This window comes from Manis pentadactyla, chromosome 4 (genome assembly GCF_030020395.1).
Source record: "Manis pentadactyla isolate mManPen7 chromosome 4, mManPen7.hap1, whole genome shotgun sequence".
In the NCBI taxonomy this organism is placed as follows: domain Eukaryota; kingdom Metazoa; phylum Chordata; class Mammalia; order Pholidota; family Manidae; genus Manis; species Manis pentadactyla.
In genome coordinates this window covers 848699-866083 of record NC_080022.1, presented here as the reverse complement: position 1 = coordinate 866083, position 17385 = coordinate 848699, and the positions used below count along the sequence as shown (strand labels likewise).

The 17385-nt window shown below is 47.1% G+C and overlaps 1 protein-coding gene across 6 annotated transcripts in view; it reads left to right on the top strand.

Annotated features, from left to right (window-relative positions):
- The window catches only part of CFAP74 (cilia and flagella associated protein 74), a 65206-nt gene that overhangs the window by 29296 nt on the left and 18525 nt on the right, over positions 1–17385 (top strand). For all 6 annotated transcript variants that reach the window (XM_036882624.2, XM_036882625.2, XM_036882626.2 and 3 more), the window contains 4 exons: positions 6703–6867; positions 7169–7328; positions 15137–15213; positions 15604–15726. In XM_036882624.2, the coding sequence (XP_036738519.2) occupies positions 6703–6867; positions 7169–7328; positions 15137–15213; positions 15604–15726 (525 nt within the window). The remainder of the gene's footprint in view (positions 1–6702; positions 6868–7168; positions 7329–15136; positions 15214–15603; positions 15727–17385) is intronic.

Below are 17385 nucleotides of genomic sequence, written 5' to 3'. Positions count from 1 at the left end.
TTGCCAAATCCAATGGCATGGAGTTTTATCCTTTGTTTTCTTCTAAGGGTTTTATTGTTTTAGATCTTACATTTAGGTCTTTGATCCATTTTGAGTTAATTTTTGTATGTTGTGTGAGTTAAGGGTCCAACTTCATTCTTTTGCATGTGGATGTCCAATTTTCCCAGAGCCCTTTGTTGAAAAGACTGTCCTTTCCCCACTGAGTGGTCTTGGCACTCTTGTTAAAAATCAGTTGACCACATGGATGGAGCTCGAGGGTTTATGCTTAGTGAAATAAGCCAGGCAGAGAAAGACAAGTACCAAATAAAGCAAAACTGAAGGAACAAAATAGCACCAGACTCACAGACTCAAAGAAGAGACCAGTGGTTACTAAAGGGAAGGGTTAGGAAGGGGTAGGTGAGGGTGGGTGTGGAGGGAGGGAGAAGGGATTAAGGGGCATTAGGATTAACACACGTAATGTAGGGGGGTCACTGGGAAGGCAGTGCAGCACAGAGAAGACAAGTAGTGACTGTATAGCATCTTACTATGCTGATGGACAGTGACTGCAGTAGGGTGCGGCGGGTGGGACTTGATAATATGGGTAAATGTAGTAACCACAATGTTGTTCATGTGAAACCTTCATAAGATCGTATATCAATGATACCTTAATTAAAAAAATCAGTTGACCATTTATTTCTGAACTCCTGACTCTATTCCATTGATCTATATAATTGTCTTTATGCCAGTCTTACACTGTTTTGATCACTAGTTTTTGTAGCAAGTTTTGAAGTCAGAGACTATGTGTCCTCTACCTTTTTTTTTTTTTTAGTTGTTTTGACTATTCTGGGTCTCCTGAGATTCAGTGAATTTTATGATGGACCTTTCTATTTATGTAAAAAAATTAACCATTGAAATTTTGATAAGGATTGCATTGAATCTATAGATTACATTGAGTAATACATTTTTTTATTAAGGTATCATTAATATACACTCTTATGAAGGTTTCACATGAGCAACATTGTGGTTACTACATTCACCCCTATTATCAAGTCCCCCCCATGCCCCACTGCAGTCACTGTCCATCAGCATAGTAAGATGCCACAGAGTCACTGCTTGTCTTCTCTGTGCTGCACTGTCTTCCTGTGACCCCACACACACCATGTGCACCAACCATAATACCCCTCGGTGCCCTTCTCCCTCCCTCCCCTTTGGTGACCACTAGACCCCTCTTGGAGTGTTAACGGTAACACTGACAATATTAACAATATTAAGTCTCCCAACACATGACTATGGGATGTGTTTCCTGTTTATATCTTCTTTCATTTCTTTCTGCATTGTTTTATAGTTTTTATTACACAAGTCTTTTACCTGCTGGTTAAGTTAATTTCTTACTCTTTTTGATATTATTGTAAATAGAGTTGTTTTTTTAATTTCCTTTTCAGATTGTTTATTGCTCATGTCTAGAAGTGCAACTGATTTCTGTTGCTGACCTTGTACCTTGCTACTTTGCTGAATTTGTTTATTAATTCTGACAATTTTTTGTGGACACTTTAGAATTTTCCATATGAGATCACCTGCAAACAGAGATAATTTTACTTCTTCTTTTCCTTTGGATGCCTTTGATTTCTTCTTCTTGCCTGACTGCTCTGGCTGCCACTCCCATTACTCTGTCACATAGAAGTGGCAAAAGTGGGCATCTCGCCACGTTCCTGATCCCGGAGGGGCAGCTCTCGGTCTCTCACCGTGGAGTGATGTGTTCACTGTGGGTTTTCCACATGTGGCTTTTATTATGGTGAGGTAGTTTCCTTCTATTCCTATTTTGTTGAGTGTTTTTATCATGAAAGATGTTGAATTTTGTCAGATGCTTTTCTGCATCAGTTGAGGTGATCATGTGTTTTTTTCTGTTCATTTTACTGTTGTGACATTTTACATTGATTCGTTTTGTATGTTTGTAGCTTTCCAGAAATAATCCCACTTGTCATTGTGTTAATCTTTTTACTATGCTGATGAATTGCATTTGCTAATATTTTGTTGAAGAATTGTACATCAATATTCATAAGGGATATTGGTCTGTAGTTTTTTTCCTGATATCTTTGTTTGGCTCTGATATCAAAGTAATGCTGGATCATGAGTTAGGAAGTGTTCCAATTTCTTCAGTGTTTTAGAAAAGTTTGAGGGTTGGTATTCTTATATATTTGGCAGAATTCTTCAGTGAAGCCATCAGGTCCAGGACTTTTCTTCTTTGGCAGATTTTTTTATTATGATTCAATCTCTCTACTAGTTGCAGGTCTAGTTAGATGGTCTGTTTTAAATGGTTTAGTCTTTGTAGCTTTTATGTTTCTGGGAATTTGTCCATTTTATCTAGGTTATCTTGTTTGTTGGTGTATAATTGTTCATAGTCTTTTCTTATAATCTGTTTATTTCTATGGATTTGGTAGTAATGACCCCACTTTCTTTTTTATTTAAATATTATTGATATACCATCTTATATTGGTTTCAAGTATACAACACAGTGGTTCAATAGTTACTCATATTCTTAAATCCTCACCCCCACTGGGGCAGCTACTGTCTGTCAACACAGGGAGATGTTGCAGAAGCACTGGCTGTAGTCTCCACGCTGTCCTACCATCCGACCAACTTATATTCTGATTGAGAATTTTTGTGCTCCCTGATCCCCCTCACCCTTCCCGTCCACCCACTCCAGCCTCTCCCCTGTGGTGACCACCAGTCACTTCTCAGTGTCTCTGAGTCTTTTACTGTTTTGTTCATTTTGTTTTGTTTTGTTTTGTTTTTTTATTCCACAAATAAGTGAAATCATATGGTATTTGTCTTTCTCCTCCTGGCTTATTTCACTGAGTATAATACCTTCTAGCTCCATCCATGTTGTCACAAATGACAGAATTTCATTTTTTATGGCTGAATAACATTCCATTGTGTATATGTACCACATCTTCTTTATCCATTCATCTATTGATGAACACTTCTGTATCTTGGCTATTGTAAATAATGCGGCAATAAACACAGGGGTGCATATGTCTTTTTCAAATCAGGGATTTTGTTTTTTCTGGGTAAAGTCCTAGAAGTGGAATTACAGCGTCATATGATATTTCTATTTTTAGTTTTTTGAGGGACCTCTATACTGCTTTCCACAGTGGCTACACCAGTTTACATTCCCACCAACAGTGTAGGAGGTTTCCCATTTCTCCACATCCTAGCCAACACTTATTTCTTGTCTTTTGGATAGTGGCCATTCTGACTGCTACTAGGTGAGGTGATATCTCTTTGTAGTTTTGATTTGCATTTCCCCTATGATTAGCAATGTGGAGCATCTTTTCATGTGGCTGTTGGTCATCTGTATGTCTTCTTTGGAGAAATGTCTGTCCAGGTCCTCCAAACCTGTTTTTTAGTCTGGTTCTTTGTTTTTTTGGTGTTTAAGGTGTATGAGTTCTTTATATATTTTGGATGTTAATCCCTTATTGGATAACTGATTTACAAATATATTCTCCCATATATGTTACCCTTTTGTTCTGCTGATTTTTTTCCTTTTGTTCCTTTGTTGTACAGAAGCTTTTTAATTTTAGTTGTAGTCCCACTTGTTTATTTTATTTTGTTTCCCTTGCTGAAGGAGGTGTGTCCAGGAAAAAATTGTTCATGCTTATGTTCAAGAGATTTGTGCCTGTGTTTTCTTCCAAGAGTTTTATGGTTTCCGGACTTGGATTCAGGTCTTTTATCCATTTCAAGTTTACTTTTGTGTATGGGGTTAGACAATAATCCAGTTTCATGCTCTTGCATGTACCTGACCAGTTTTCCCAACACCAGTTATTGAAGAGAGTATCTTTTCCCCACTGTGTATTCATTGCTGCTTTATCATATATATGTGTTAATAGACTATATATGCATGGGTTTGTAGCCAGGCTTTCTAATCTATTCCATTGATCCATGGGTCTGTTCTTGTGCCAGTCCCATACTGTTTTGATTACTGTGGCTTTGTAGTATAGCTTGAAGTCAAGGATTGTGATACCCCTGGTTTTTCTTCTTTCTCAGGATTGCTTTGGTGATTTGGGGTCTTTTGTGGTTCCATATGAATTTTAGGATTATTTGCTCTAGTTCATTGAAAAATGCCATTCATATTTTGATAGGGATTGCATTGAATCTATAAATTGCTTTGGGCAAGATGGCCATTTTGGCAATATTAATTCCTCCTATCCATGAGCACAGGATAGATTTCCACTTATTTGTGTCTTCTTTAATTTCTCTCATGAGTATAATGACCACACTTTCATTTCTGATTTTAGTAATCTGAGTCTTCTCTCTTCTTAGTCTATCCTGCTAAAGGTTTGTCAATTTTGTTGATCTTTTTGAAAAACTAAATTTTGGCTTTATTGTTTTTCTATTCTCTATATTGCTTATCTCTGCTCTAATCTTTATTATTCCTTCCTTCTACCTTTTTTTGGGTCTAATTTGCTCTTCTAGTTCCTGAAGTTGCAAAGGTAGGTTGTTGATCTGACATCTTGTTTTCTTCATGCCACAGCCTTTATACCTGTACATCTCCCATTCAACACCACTTTCACTGCATCCCAGTAAGTTCTGGTATGTTGTGTTTTGTTTTCATTTATCTCTTTTTCTAATTTCTCTTCTGATTTCTTCTTTGATCAATTGTTTAAAAGTATGTAATTTAATTTTCACAATCTGGGGACTTTTCCAGTTTTCTTCATGTTGTTAATTTTTAACTTAATCCCATGTGATCAGAGAGGATACTTTGTATGATATCTATCTTTTTTTTTTGGTATCATTAATCTACAACTACATGAGGAACATTATGGTTACTAGACTCCCCCTATTATCAAGTCCCCCCACACACCCCGTTACAGACACTGTCCATCAGCGCAGTAAGATGCTGTAGAATCACTACTTGTCTTCTCGGTGTTGCACAGCCCTCCCCATGCTCCCCCCACCCCCTACATTATGTCTGCTAATAGTAATGCCCCTTTTTCCCCTTATCCCACCCATCCTCCTCAGTCCCTTTCCCTTTGGTAACTGTTAGTCCATTCTTGGGTTTTGTGACTCTGCTGCTGTTTTGTTCCTTCAGTTTTTTTCTTTGTTCTTATACTTCACAGATGAGTGAAATCATTTGATACTTGTCTTTTTCCACCTGACTTATTTCACTGAGCATAATACCCTCTAGCTCCATCCATATTGTTGCAAATGGTAGCATTTGTTTTCTTCTTATGGCTGAATAATATTCCATTGTGTATATGTACCACCCCTTCTTTATCCATTCATCTACTGATGGACACTTAGGTTGCTTCCATGTCTTGGCTATTGTAAATAGTGCTGTGATAAACATAGGGGTGCATCTGTCTTTTTCAAACTGGGCTCCTGCATTCTTAGGGTAAATTCCTAGGAGTGGAATTCCTGGGTCAAATGGTATTTCTAGTTTGAGCTTTTTGAGGAACCTACATACTGCTTTCCACAATGGTTAAACTAATTTACATTCCCACCAGCAGTGTAGGAGGGTTCCCTTTTCTCCACAACTTTGCCAACATTTGTTGTTGTTTGTCTTTTGGATGGTGGCACACAACCTTGCCAACATTTGTTGTTTGTCTTTTGGACGGTGGCGATCCTTACTGGTGTGAGGTGATATCTCACTGTGGTTTTAATTTGCATTTCTCTGATGATTAGCGATGTGGAGCATCTTTTCATGTGTCTGTTGGCCATCTGAACTTCTTCTTTGGAGAAGTGTCTGTTCAGATCCTGTGCCCATTTTTTAATTGGTTTATTTGCTTTTTGTTTGTTGAGGTGCATGAGCTCTTTATATATTTTGGATGTCAACCCTTTATCAGATCTGTCATTTATGAACATATTCTCCCATACTGTTGGATGCCTTTTTGTTCTACTGATGGTGTCCTTTGCTGTACAGAAGCTTTTCAGCTTGATATAGTCCCACTTGTTCATTTTTGCTTTTGTGTCCCTTGCCTGATATCTATCTTTTTAAGTCCGTGGAGGCTTAACCTGCCATGTGCTGTGCGGTCTGTCCCAGGAGTGCCCAGGGCCCTGGAGGGCACATAGTGTGCTGGGGTGGGCTGCTCTGGGTGTGTCTGTGGATCTGGTCGGTTTGTTGTGTTAAGTCCTCTGTTTTCTTACTTAAATCTGTCTGCTGGTTCCGTCCACAACTGAAGAGCAGTTCTGTAGAGCTGCTTATTTCTTCCTTTAGTTCTGTCAGCTTTGGCTTCACATACTTAGATGGTCTGTTGCTAGGCATGTGAATGGTTATGATTATTATATCTTCTTACTGCACTGAACCTCTTAATGTGTAACCAGCGATCTTTTTGTCAGCTCCTTAGTATTGCCTCTTCCAGGATGCCACAGAGCTTGACTCACACAGTATTTGGACTTTTCAGACTTGCTTCTTTCACTTGAGAATATGTATTTAAGATTCCTCTATATCTTTTAATGGCTTTCAAAGCTCATTTCTTTTTACCTGGCTTGACTTTTTAAAAATTGGGCTCAGGCGCAACAAATTTTCATGATCAATACACAAATGTATGGTTTCTAGGATGCAGATCACGCCCCTGGGGTATGCGTGGAGCCCGTGCAGGCCTCACCTCTGAGCAGGAGGAGGCCAAAGCCTCCCGTGTCCCCCCAGTGCTGCGCGACAGGCAGGAGGAAGCCACTCTGTGGGCCTGGCGTGGTCACCCAGGCTCCCTTGGGGTCTTTTGGCAGGTGTCCCTTGACAAGGAGCTCGTTGATTTTGGGAGCTGTGTGGTGGGTGAGACTGCCTCCCAGGCCATCACGCTGACAAACATCGGCAGCTTGGGCACCAGATTCAGGTTTCTTCGGGCGTCAGAGTCCTGTGAGGTGGACACCTCCCCGTTGGCCCTGAACACAGTGAGTGTGCTGCCTGGGGCCCCCCTTGGCCACAGCTGCTCAGCAAGACTCTCAAGAGGCCATGAGCTCCAAGAGGGTGTCAGTGCCTGCGGGGACCTAGGTGGACCCAGCCTGGGCTAGAGCCGAGCAAGGTGGGGGGACCACCCTGGGCCCGGGGTGCCCCCATGGGGATGTGCAGCCCCCCAGTCCAGATCATGGCCAGCCTCTCCACATGGGGCCCTCCCAGCAACGGGAGCCTAGGCAGTTGAGTGGGAAAGGTAAGTGGGAAACTGCCAGTAAAGGTGTCATATTCTCTTCACAGAGCGACCTCTTCACATACAAAGACAAAGGTTTTTATGATAAAATCGTCCCCAGCTTTTCCGAGGGGCAGAAGGATGGTGATGAGTCCTCCCCACTGGACACCCCAAGCCCAAAGGAGTCTGGGAAACTGGGCAGCAAGGAGCCGGAAGTGGGTCCTGTAGGTGAGCCAGGCACTCCCAGCCTCCAGTCCCAGGGCCCCAGCTGTCTGACAGGCAGGCAGAGCCCCCTGAGCACCCATAGCCTGCCCGGAAGCTGTGATGCACCCGGAAGCGTGTTGTCAGACAGTGGGACGGTGTGGAATTCTTCCAGGGATTTGATTTTAAGTGACTCTAAGTAAGAAAATATCTATACATTCGAGTAAATACTGGTGACACAGGACTGATGTTTGCATTCATACCGAAAGTAACAAGACTCCAGGGCAATCCCAGCCTGGGACCCACCAGTCTGCCCAAGGGGTTGCCCTCCTCACCGCCCCTGGGGGTTCCTCTTGGGACATTTGGGGAGCCCTGCCACAGGGGTGCAGCAGCTCCTGGCTGAGGGGCAGGGGAGGAGGGCTGGGAGGCTGTGCTGATGACAGGGCCCTGGGGCCCCTGGGCTGTCTGGGCTCACCCGAGCCCTGCCGCTGCAGCAGCACTGCGACAAGGGGCAGCGTGAACAAGAGACACCGAGTGGACACCCCTGCCAGTCACTGCGCTTCAGGGGGAAGAGGGCTCCCTGCAGGCCTGGTTACCACCTGCCATGTCCTCGCTGCTCCTCGCCACCCTTATAGTTTTTCCACCCTCAGACACATGCCCAGAAAAGTCCGGTTCTCCCAGTTCAGCTTTTGTACGAGTGGCGCCTCCGTGGGCATATTCCTTCCTAGGTATGCACCTGTCTCCACCTGGGCAGGCAGCTCCTTCCGCGAACACACCTCAGGCCCAGACCCCACCTCGTGGCCCACAGGTGGGCTGCCCACTTGGGGCTCCACCTCTGCACCCCGCTGTATCACAGCACAGAACAGCCTGCTTGTTAGCCAGCACCCAGCTCTTTTCCAGCATGGCTGTGCCGACTCACACTCCTATCAGCAGCATCTACAGCCTTCCCTGCCACCTTGGCTACCACGAGCCACAACTGGCTATTTAAACCTAAAGTAGTCAAAATTAGGTCAGTGAAAATCCAGTTCCTCCTTCACAGCAGCCGCATTGCCCACAGGAAGGCCGCCCTGCCACCGCAGAAAGCCCCTGTGCACGGCTGCTGGTTTTGTCCGTCTCAGACGTTGGCAAAGGGCGCGTCGCTGAGGCCTCCGTCTGTATTTCCCAGATCACCAGGGGCATTGTCTTTTCACGTCCCTGTCCTCTATTCATAGTTCCTTTTGTATGAACTGTCTGTTAAAGTTTCTCACCCACTTGTCTGTAAAGCTGTTTGTCCTTTTCTTATTTATTCACAAGAGTTCTTCCACATCCTGGGTGCTTAGCCCTTTGCCTGTTAGGGATGCTGGAAATACTGCCTCCAAGTCTCTTTACTCCCTTTACACTCTCTTCTCTTAAATCAGAGTTCTTAATTTTAATACTTTCAAATCTACCCATCATTTCTTTTGAAGTTTATGTTCTTCATGCCTTCATAACAGATGATTTTCTCCTGTCCCCGGGTCATAATGACGTAAGACATGGCTTTTATACACAGGCCTCTGACCTCTCTTGAACAGCTTTTGTGCGTGATGTGAGGTGGGCGCCTCAGCCCTTCCTCCCCCACACGGACAGCCAGTCGTGCCTGACGCGCGTGGAAAAGACTTTCCTCTGCCCAGACCGATTCGCCATCTTTGCCACAAGTGAAGTGAATCTCTGGGCAGGTTTCTGGGCTCCCTGCTCTGGTCAGTTACCGTGCGGTAACTGTCTTCGTGCAGTACCACACTATCCTGGTTATCGCTGCTTTAGAGCAAGTCTTAAAGCCAGGTTGTGCAGGTCACCCGACTGGATTCTTTTTTTCCCCAAGATACTTGCTTTGGGTATTATATATTGGACATTTAGGTTGCATTTCCATATAAATTTTAGAAATAGCTTCTTGATGTCTATAAAGAGCTTAGAGTGTAATTGGCAAGGGAATCCACTGATCAGTTGGATGTCAATGGATTTGGGGGACTGACTTCTCACCAGCACTGAGCCTTTCAGTCCAAGAACATGGACTTTAACTGGTCACCGAGGCCTTTAATTTTATCAGCAATGTTTTATAGTTCGCGGCACAGGGATCTTACGTTTCAGGTCTGTTTATGCCATCTGATGATCTTTCAGCTCCTGTGGGGTATTTAATCCATTTACATTTATCGTGATTCTTGATATATTCTGACTAGCTTCTGTCATTGAATTTTGTGCTTTATATTGGTCCTACTTTTTTTTCTTTTCTTTTTATTTTGTTGATCTTATTTTCTGGTCTTTTAGCCTCTCTGCTGCTTTTCCTCTCCGCTAATCATAAAGTCCCCTGGTCTTTGAAGTGGCCCTGAAACAGGAGCCACACCCTCCCCCCCATCGCTGGGTGTCCCCGCTGGAGGCGGGTCTGTGTCGCTGAGGGGCTCCCGAAGCCGCGAGCATCCCATGTGAACCCAGGCGCACCTCCTGCCTTGGTGTCTTCCCGACAGTCCAGGGAACCATCTTTCAGAAACAAAGATTGTCTTTGGGGTCACAACCAAACAGCAAGGAGAGGAGAGACCCTGGTGTGCGGACAAGTGGCTTTGTTGATCCATCCGCCCCCACCTCCCGTTCCTCTGCCTGTTGAGCCGAGTCACATGACTACATGCCTTGACTGGAATTCAGCCCCCTCCACCCCAAGGAGCACTCACAAAGGTGGGCCCACCATGGGTCAGCAAGGGCCATCTTCTGAGTGGAGTTTTGGGCACACGGGAATCCTCACATCACCCCAGCTCCCAACATGGGCTCCTGAGACCTGCTGATCAGAACATCCTATGGCTGCAGCATGGGGCATGCTAGGAATGAGTCCAACCAAGGGGCCCACCCAAGGTGGTCTGACAGGGGACCCTGCATGGGCAGAACCGTCAGAGAGCTGCCTCTGGTGGAGGGGTGTCCAGTCAATGAGCAAACAATGGCCATGGCAGAGATGCAGCAATAGAGCCCCCAGCCCAACTCTGGGACAAAGGGGGGCTCCCCCTCGATGAATGCAACCCAGAAGCCTGGTCCTCATGTGGGCTTGCAGCCTGACTCAGCCCACGTGCTCCACGCAAACTATCTCCAGCAGAAACTTCAGGAGAATGTGGTCCTGGGCTGGAAGAGTTTCAGGTACCTGGCCACACAAAGGCAAACCATCTCTGGGAAAGGGCGCTGCACTCAGAACTGGAGGAATTCCACAGACAAAGCCCCAGGAAGCACACACTCAGTCCAGTCGCCCAGCATCTTCATCAAGACACTGGCAGGACCCAGAAATTCCACTCCTGTGACTTCACCCAAAGAAAACAAAATCCCTGATTTGAAAAGACATATGCACCCCTATGTTTATCACCGCATTTTTTGTAATAGCCAAGATATGGAAGCAATTTAAGTGTCTATCAGTAGATAAATGGATAAAGAAGATGTGATGCATGTAAACAATGGAATATTACTCAGCCATAAAAAGAAAAGAAATCCTGCCATTTGCAATAACATGGATGGATTATGCTCAGGAAATAAGCCAAGTAGGGGAAAAAGACAAATACCTTATGATTTTACTTATATGTGAAGTATAAAAAGAAAGCAAAACAGAAGGAACAAAACAGCAGTAGACTCACAGACTCCAAGAAGGGACTAGTAGTTACCAAGGGGGAGGGGAATAAAGGGGCACAAAAATTCACAATCACAGTATAAGTTGATCATGGGGACTATTGAAACACTGTGATGTACATTTGAAACCAACGTAAGATAGGATATTAATGATACTTTAATAAAAAAAAAGAAGCAAGATGAGACTGCTGCCGATGGGTCTCCTTTAGGATGTGTTCTTGTCCTTATGTTTCTACATATTACTTGCTCCAATAGTACATGTATATATTAAAACCTTTGCTACTTTAAAAAAACAAAAAAACACTGGCAGTGTGTAGAAAGGGCTGGCATGTCATAAGCAAGGGTCTGTCCTCGGAATTCAAGGCTGGCTCAACATTCAAAACTCATTGAATGAGATTCTCCGTTTCTCCAACAGACCAAAGAAGAAACACACGACTGTCTCACTGAAGCAGAAAAAGCACTTGATGACATTCAATGACCATTCTCAAGCAAAACTCCCAGCAAACTAGGAACTGAAGAGAATTTCCCCAACCTGATAACAGGCATCTTAAATAAAATAAAGATACCGCCAGCATCATACTTAACAATGGAAGGTCGACTGGTTGAATGCTTTCCCCAGGGATGGGAAATACAGCAGAGACATCCGATCACTCCTCTTCAGTGCGGTAAAGCAAGAAAAGGAATAACACACAGGGAGTTTGAGAAGAAAGAAAGAAGACTATCTTTATTCATGGGTAGCATGATCGTCTATCCAGAAAATCAGAGAGTTCCAAAAAAGCTATTTCTAATAGTAGAAACTTAACCATTGGAAGTTTAGTATTTATAAGCATCATTTACAACAGCACCAAAAATATGAACTACCAAAGTTATAGAGCTAAGAAACGATATGCAGGGTCCTTATGCTGAAAACCACACAACTCTGATGAAAGAAATCAAAGCCTCTGTACATGGGGAGGTCTGTGGAGTTTGTTGGACCAAAGACTCAATATTGTCAAAGTGTCAATTCTACCAAACAGACTGTAGAAGACTCCAGTTCCAGTCAAAATCCTAGCAGGAACTTTTATGGAAATTGACAAGCAGATTCTAAAATTTACATGGAAATCCAAAGGATGTAAAATGGCCAAAACAATTTGAAAAAAAAACAGCTGGTAGACTCAGACTACCTGATTTCAAGGTGTGCTGTAAGGCTACAGTGACAAGACAGTGTACTGCTGGCAGAGAGGGACACAGGCTCGGGGGACAGACTGGAGTCCAGACAGACCCACCCAGACAAGGCCAGCTGGTCTTCACAGAGATGCAAAGTAATCCCTTGGAGAAAAAACAGTTTTCTCAGTAAATAAGACTTTAACAATTAGATAAACACATGCCAAAAAATGAACTTCCACCCACTCCTCACACTGTAAACAAAAATTATTCAAAATAAATCATAGACCTAATTTAAAACCTAAAACTGTAAAACTTTTGGAAAAAGAAAATGTGTGACCTTGGGTCAGACATAGTTTCCTTAAATGACATCAAAAGCATGATCCATTTTTTTAAATTATAAACTGGACTTCATCAAGACTAAAAATATCTGCTCTTCTAAAGATGTTAAAAGAATGAAAAGGTGAGGGCGGAGCCAAGATGGCGGTGTGAGCAAGACAGTGGGAATCTCCTCCCAAAAACATATATATTTTTGAAAATACAACAAATACAACTATTCCTAAAAGACCAGAAGACACAGGACAACAGCCAGACCACATCCACACGTGCGAGAACCCAGCACCTGGTGAAAAGGGTAAGATACAAGCCCCAGCCTGGCGGGACCCGAGCGCCCCTCACCCCAGCTCCCGGCGGGAGAAGAGCAGGCAGAGCGGGAGGGAGACGGAGCCCAGGGCTGCCGAACACCCAGCCCCAGCCATTCGCACCGGAGCGCAGACACAGTGCATGCGTGGGGTGCTGGATACTAGGGAAGCAGGACAGCTGGACCGGTGAGCGGGTCCCACAGCCAATGCCCCTGTGACAAAGAAAAGCGAGTGCTTTTTGAAAGTCTTAAAGGGACAGGGACCCCACTGCTGGACAGAAGCATCCCGGGTCACAGTCCAGCAGCTGGAAATTCCAGGGAACTCCAGGCGCACTAACCCCCTGGGCAACAGCTCTGAGACCCCTCACGGAGGTAAACAGCCCCCCGTCCATTACCCCTCCGGGGCCCCGCCATAGCAGAGCCGCAGCCTGAGGCTGGCCACGCCCACAGCAAGGGAGCTTCCTCCACACCGGCCGGGCAAGACACAGAGACCCAGGCTACACGCAATTGCCCAACACAGGCCACTAGGGGTCGCAGTTGTCCCAGTAAAGAAAGGCCAGGAGCAAGTGGAAAGCTTGGCCCTCCCACCTGACAGTCAATAGCACCTGTCAACATGAAAAGGCAAAAAAATATGATCCAGACAAGACTAACCCAGACAGCTTCGGCATCTGCTACATCTTCCCCTGAGAAGGAAAAGAATGAAAAGGTAAGCCACAGACTGGCAGAAAATACTAGCAAATCGGTATCCAAAATATGAAAGGAACTTCCAAAACAATCCAGTTTAAAAATGGGCAAAAGACTTGAACAGACATTTCACCAAAGAAGATATATGGATAGCAAATAAGATGTGGAGGAAATGCAAATTAAAACCGCAGAAGGATGTGACCACACCCATTAGAATGGTTGGATGAAAAGCAAAAAAAAGCCCAAGAAACTGACAATACCAAATGCTGGTGAGGAGCAACTGTCACCCTCACCCCTGCTCCAGGAATGCAGACCGGTGCGGCCACCCCAGAAGACATCCCGGCAGCTTCCTACAAAGTCAAGCAAATATCCTGCCATCCAGCAGTCCCAGTTCCAGGCTTTCACCAAGACAAACGCAAGCACATTCAGAGGCGAGGTGCATGGGGTCAGGAAGGCAGACTTGCAGAGAATTTTCCATGATGTCCACACACGTCCCAGCCACACCCAGAAGTGTGTGCATGTCCATTCTGTGACTGAGGAAAGCCCTCCTAGCCACTAGCAAGCCAGACTCTAGACTTTCTGAGAGTCACGTGTTCCCAGCAAGCAGGTCCACACGGGGACACCGTGACACCAACCACATAGGGTGAAGCAGCCGACCCCAGGGCTCAGGTCCAGGCTGTCCCTGCGGTTACTCCAGAAGCAGGCAAGGACATGAACATCAGGTGACCCCAGGACCCAGACATGGCACCACAACCCTGTGGGGCAGTAACTCAGCCGTGCCAGCTGCAGGTGGTATCCGGGCTGCAGAGCCTGGGGCTGACGGCAGCCAGGCACCTAGGCTCCCCGTCCTGCCTGGCCCGGCAGCCTGGGAGAGGCCGGAGGAGGGCTCTGGAAGGGACACTGGCCGCTCTCCTGTCCACCTCTGTTCACGAGAGGACACCGCTTTCAGGGCCTCCCTGATACATGACCTGCTGGTGCTTCCCAGAACCCTGAGGGCCGGGTCAGAGTGCACAGCCCAGCGGCACAGAAGCAGTGACCACAGTGGGCTGGCCACAAGCAGGCAGACAAACTAAATAACCAAAAAATTAGGCCATGAAATTCGATCATAAAGGAATGGTCCTTGAAAGGTGGCTCCATCTGAAGCCTTGCAGTCTTGGTGGCCCCTGCCACTCCGGTGGGTCACTAGAAAATGGCGGTGGCAGGACGGGTCTCACCCTTGCCTCTGCCCTCTGGGTAGTGGGCCCCTTATCGGCATGAACCTGGGGCTGCGGTAACAGCCACCAGGGCCAAGGGCCAGAGCTGGTGGCTGTTTGTATGTCACCCCCTACCACCACCCTGTGGTCCCCATCCTGAGGGGGGAAATGGAAGCACAGAGCTCTGGGAAAACCTCCTCTACCTCAGCCCAGGCCGGGGAAGGACCCCACCCCGCTCAGCTCCTGTACGACTGGGTGGTGGTTCTTTGCAGAGCCAAGCCAGAGGGAGGGCTGGAGCCACCCCGCTGTCCCCCACCCCGAGACACCCTCCTGTAAGGGCTTCAACTAGCCCTGGAGAGGGCAGGAGATGAAGTGGGCAGTACAGTCAGAACCAGCTGTCTGGATGGGCAGACCAGACAAGCCATGACAATGGGTGGTCTCAGGGGAGGGGCCGGGCTAGCCAAGACAGGGCGGGAGGGGGGTCGGATCACACCCAGGTACCTCAGCGCCCCACGGGCCCCCAGCCTGCCAGCCAGCCCTCATGTCTGGATTCTCTTCTCTTCCAGAATCAGAGGGCATGACCGTGCCCACCATCACGGCCTTACCTGTCGGTGAGGACCAGGCGGAGATCTCGTTGGGAGAGGTCAGCAAGGCCCCCTGCCCCAGGGCCAGGCAGGGCCATAGCAGCAGAGGAGTGTCCTGGGTGCAGAACAGTCAGTCCGGCTCAGAGGCGAGCAAGCAGCAGGGCCTCCCTGGCCCGAGGAGCGTGTGTGTGCGTGTCTGTGTGTGTGGAGGATTCAGGACCATGGAGGAGAGCAAGCACGCTCAGAGATGGGGATGGGGACGGGTGTCAGACTGCCCTTCACCTCATCCCCTTGGCTGGGGTCCTGGGAAGTAAGTCCTTGCAGGTCAGGGCCAGGCTCAGGACCAGCATCTGGGACTGGCAGGGACTTGGCCCTTGGTAGGGACAGCAGGAGGTCCTGTAACAGAGACAAACCAGCCCTGACACCTCTCATCATCTCCTCCCGTGCAGGTGACAGAGGGTGACATCAGCCCCTTCAGCTCCATCAGAGTGCCCATAATCTTCACCCCCGTCATCCCAGGAGCAGTGCACACCAGGTTCAAGGTCATGTTCAAGAATCAGCAGTGCCCAACAGTGAGTATCCTGCTGCTGTGCTGACCCTTCCCTGGACATCAGGGCCCCACCCACTAAAACCATGGGGCAGCTGCCTGTGCAGCCCCCACTTGGAAAGTTAGTGGCACACATAGGAACACACATGTGCAAGCATCCATGCACACACAGAGAACATGTGCATGTACACCATGCATATACACACGTGGATGCACATGCACACAGAGCCCTTGCTCAAAACCACTAGACGTGTCTCTCCTAATTTCCAAGTAGTTAAATTTTATTCATTATTTTTAATCATTTGTTTATAAGTTTATTAAATTATGCTCAGAGAATATAATCTGCAAACTTTTTTAAAAAATTTATTAAGGTTTTCTTTGGGACCAAACACAAGATAGAGTTGCTAAATGTGAGATGTGCATATGAAAAAGTACATTTGTTTAGGGGCTGTAAACATGGTAACTGGATTCTTCACATTATTCACACCCCCGCATGTTCCTTCCACATGTCTGTCTCCCTGGTGACTGTACTTTTACATGTCTGACAGGTGGGCTTCAAATGAGTGCTTTATTGTTTGGTGCATGAGTGTTTATGCTTTTTCCCCATCATGACCTGTGCCTTTGACCAGAACCAAACACCCCCGTTATGGCGCTGCTGTGAATTCTAGCTGACCTGGTGACAGTGACAAGGCCGTTCCTCCCTCCTGTGGTTGGGGTCTGTCATGGCCCCTCTGGTCCAGCACACTCACCCTTTTCTTCCAAGCTGTCCATGAAGGGGCCGGGTCTGTGTGCCGACCCGGCCCTCCCCGCCCTCGTGGGAGCACCCAGCTCCCAGTGGGGCACTGACACTGTGTGTTCCTCCCCCATCGGTGTCTCTGTCCATCGCTTACTTCAAGACATCGATTCCTTTTCTCAGATTCTCTCATCTTCATCAGTCTCACCAGGTCACTCTCTGTTTGGGAATTCTAGTCCCTACTCCATGGAGAGCGCCCTCAGATCCCCGTGACTCTCTGTCCTTGTGAGGATGGATGGGCCCCTAGCAAGCACCCTACTTCCTTAAGACCAAATTAAAGTACAACTTTGTCTCCCCAGGATGTGCTCGGTCTTTGGCCCTCAACATGCACATCGGAATTACCAGGTTCTCCTCTGAGGGTGCCCCACTGCTCAGTTCTCACCCAGCATCAGTGGCCATGCTGCCCAGAGTGGCTGCTGCTATCGGGCTGGGGGGCTGCTGGGCTCCGGGGCACCAGCTCACCCTCCTCCTTGCCCATTGTGCATTTCTGCCCCAGCCCATTTCCCTGTGAGAACAAGTCTGGCATGGATGCTTCCCAGAACCCAGAGGGACAGTACACATCTCCAGAGTGTCAGCAACACCCGTGGTGCCTCACAGGCCCTGCAGGACCCCACAGGCCCCCACAGGCCCCGCAGGACCCCACACGCCCCACAGGACCCCACACACCCCACAGGACTCCACAGGACCCCACACGCCCCACAGGACCCCACATGCCCCACAGGACCCCACATGTCCCACATGCCCCACAGGACTCCACAGGACCCCACACACCCCACAGGACCCCACAGGACCCCACAGGCCCCACACACCCCACAGGACCCCACAGGATCCCACAGGCCCCACAGGACCCCACACGCCCCACAGGACCCCACATGCCCCACACACCCCACA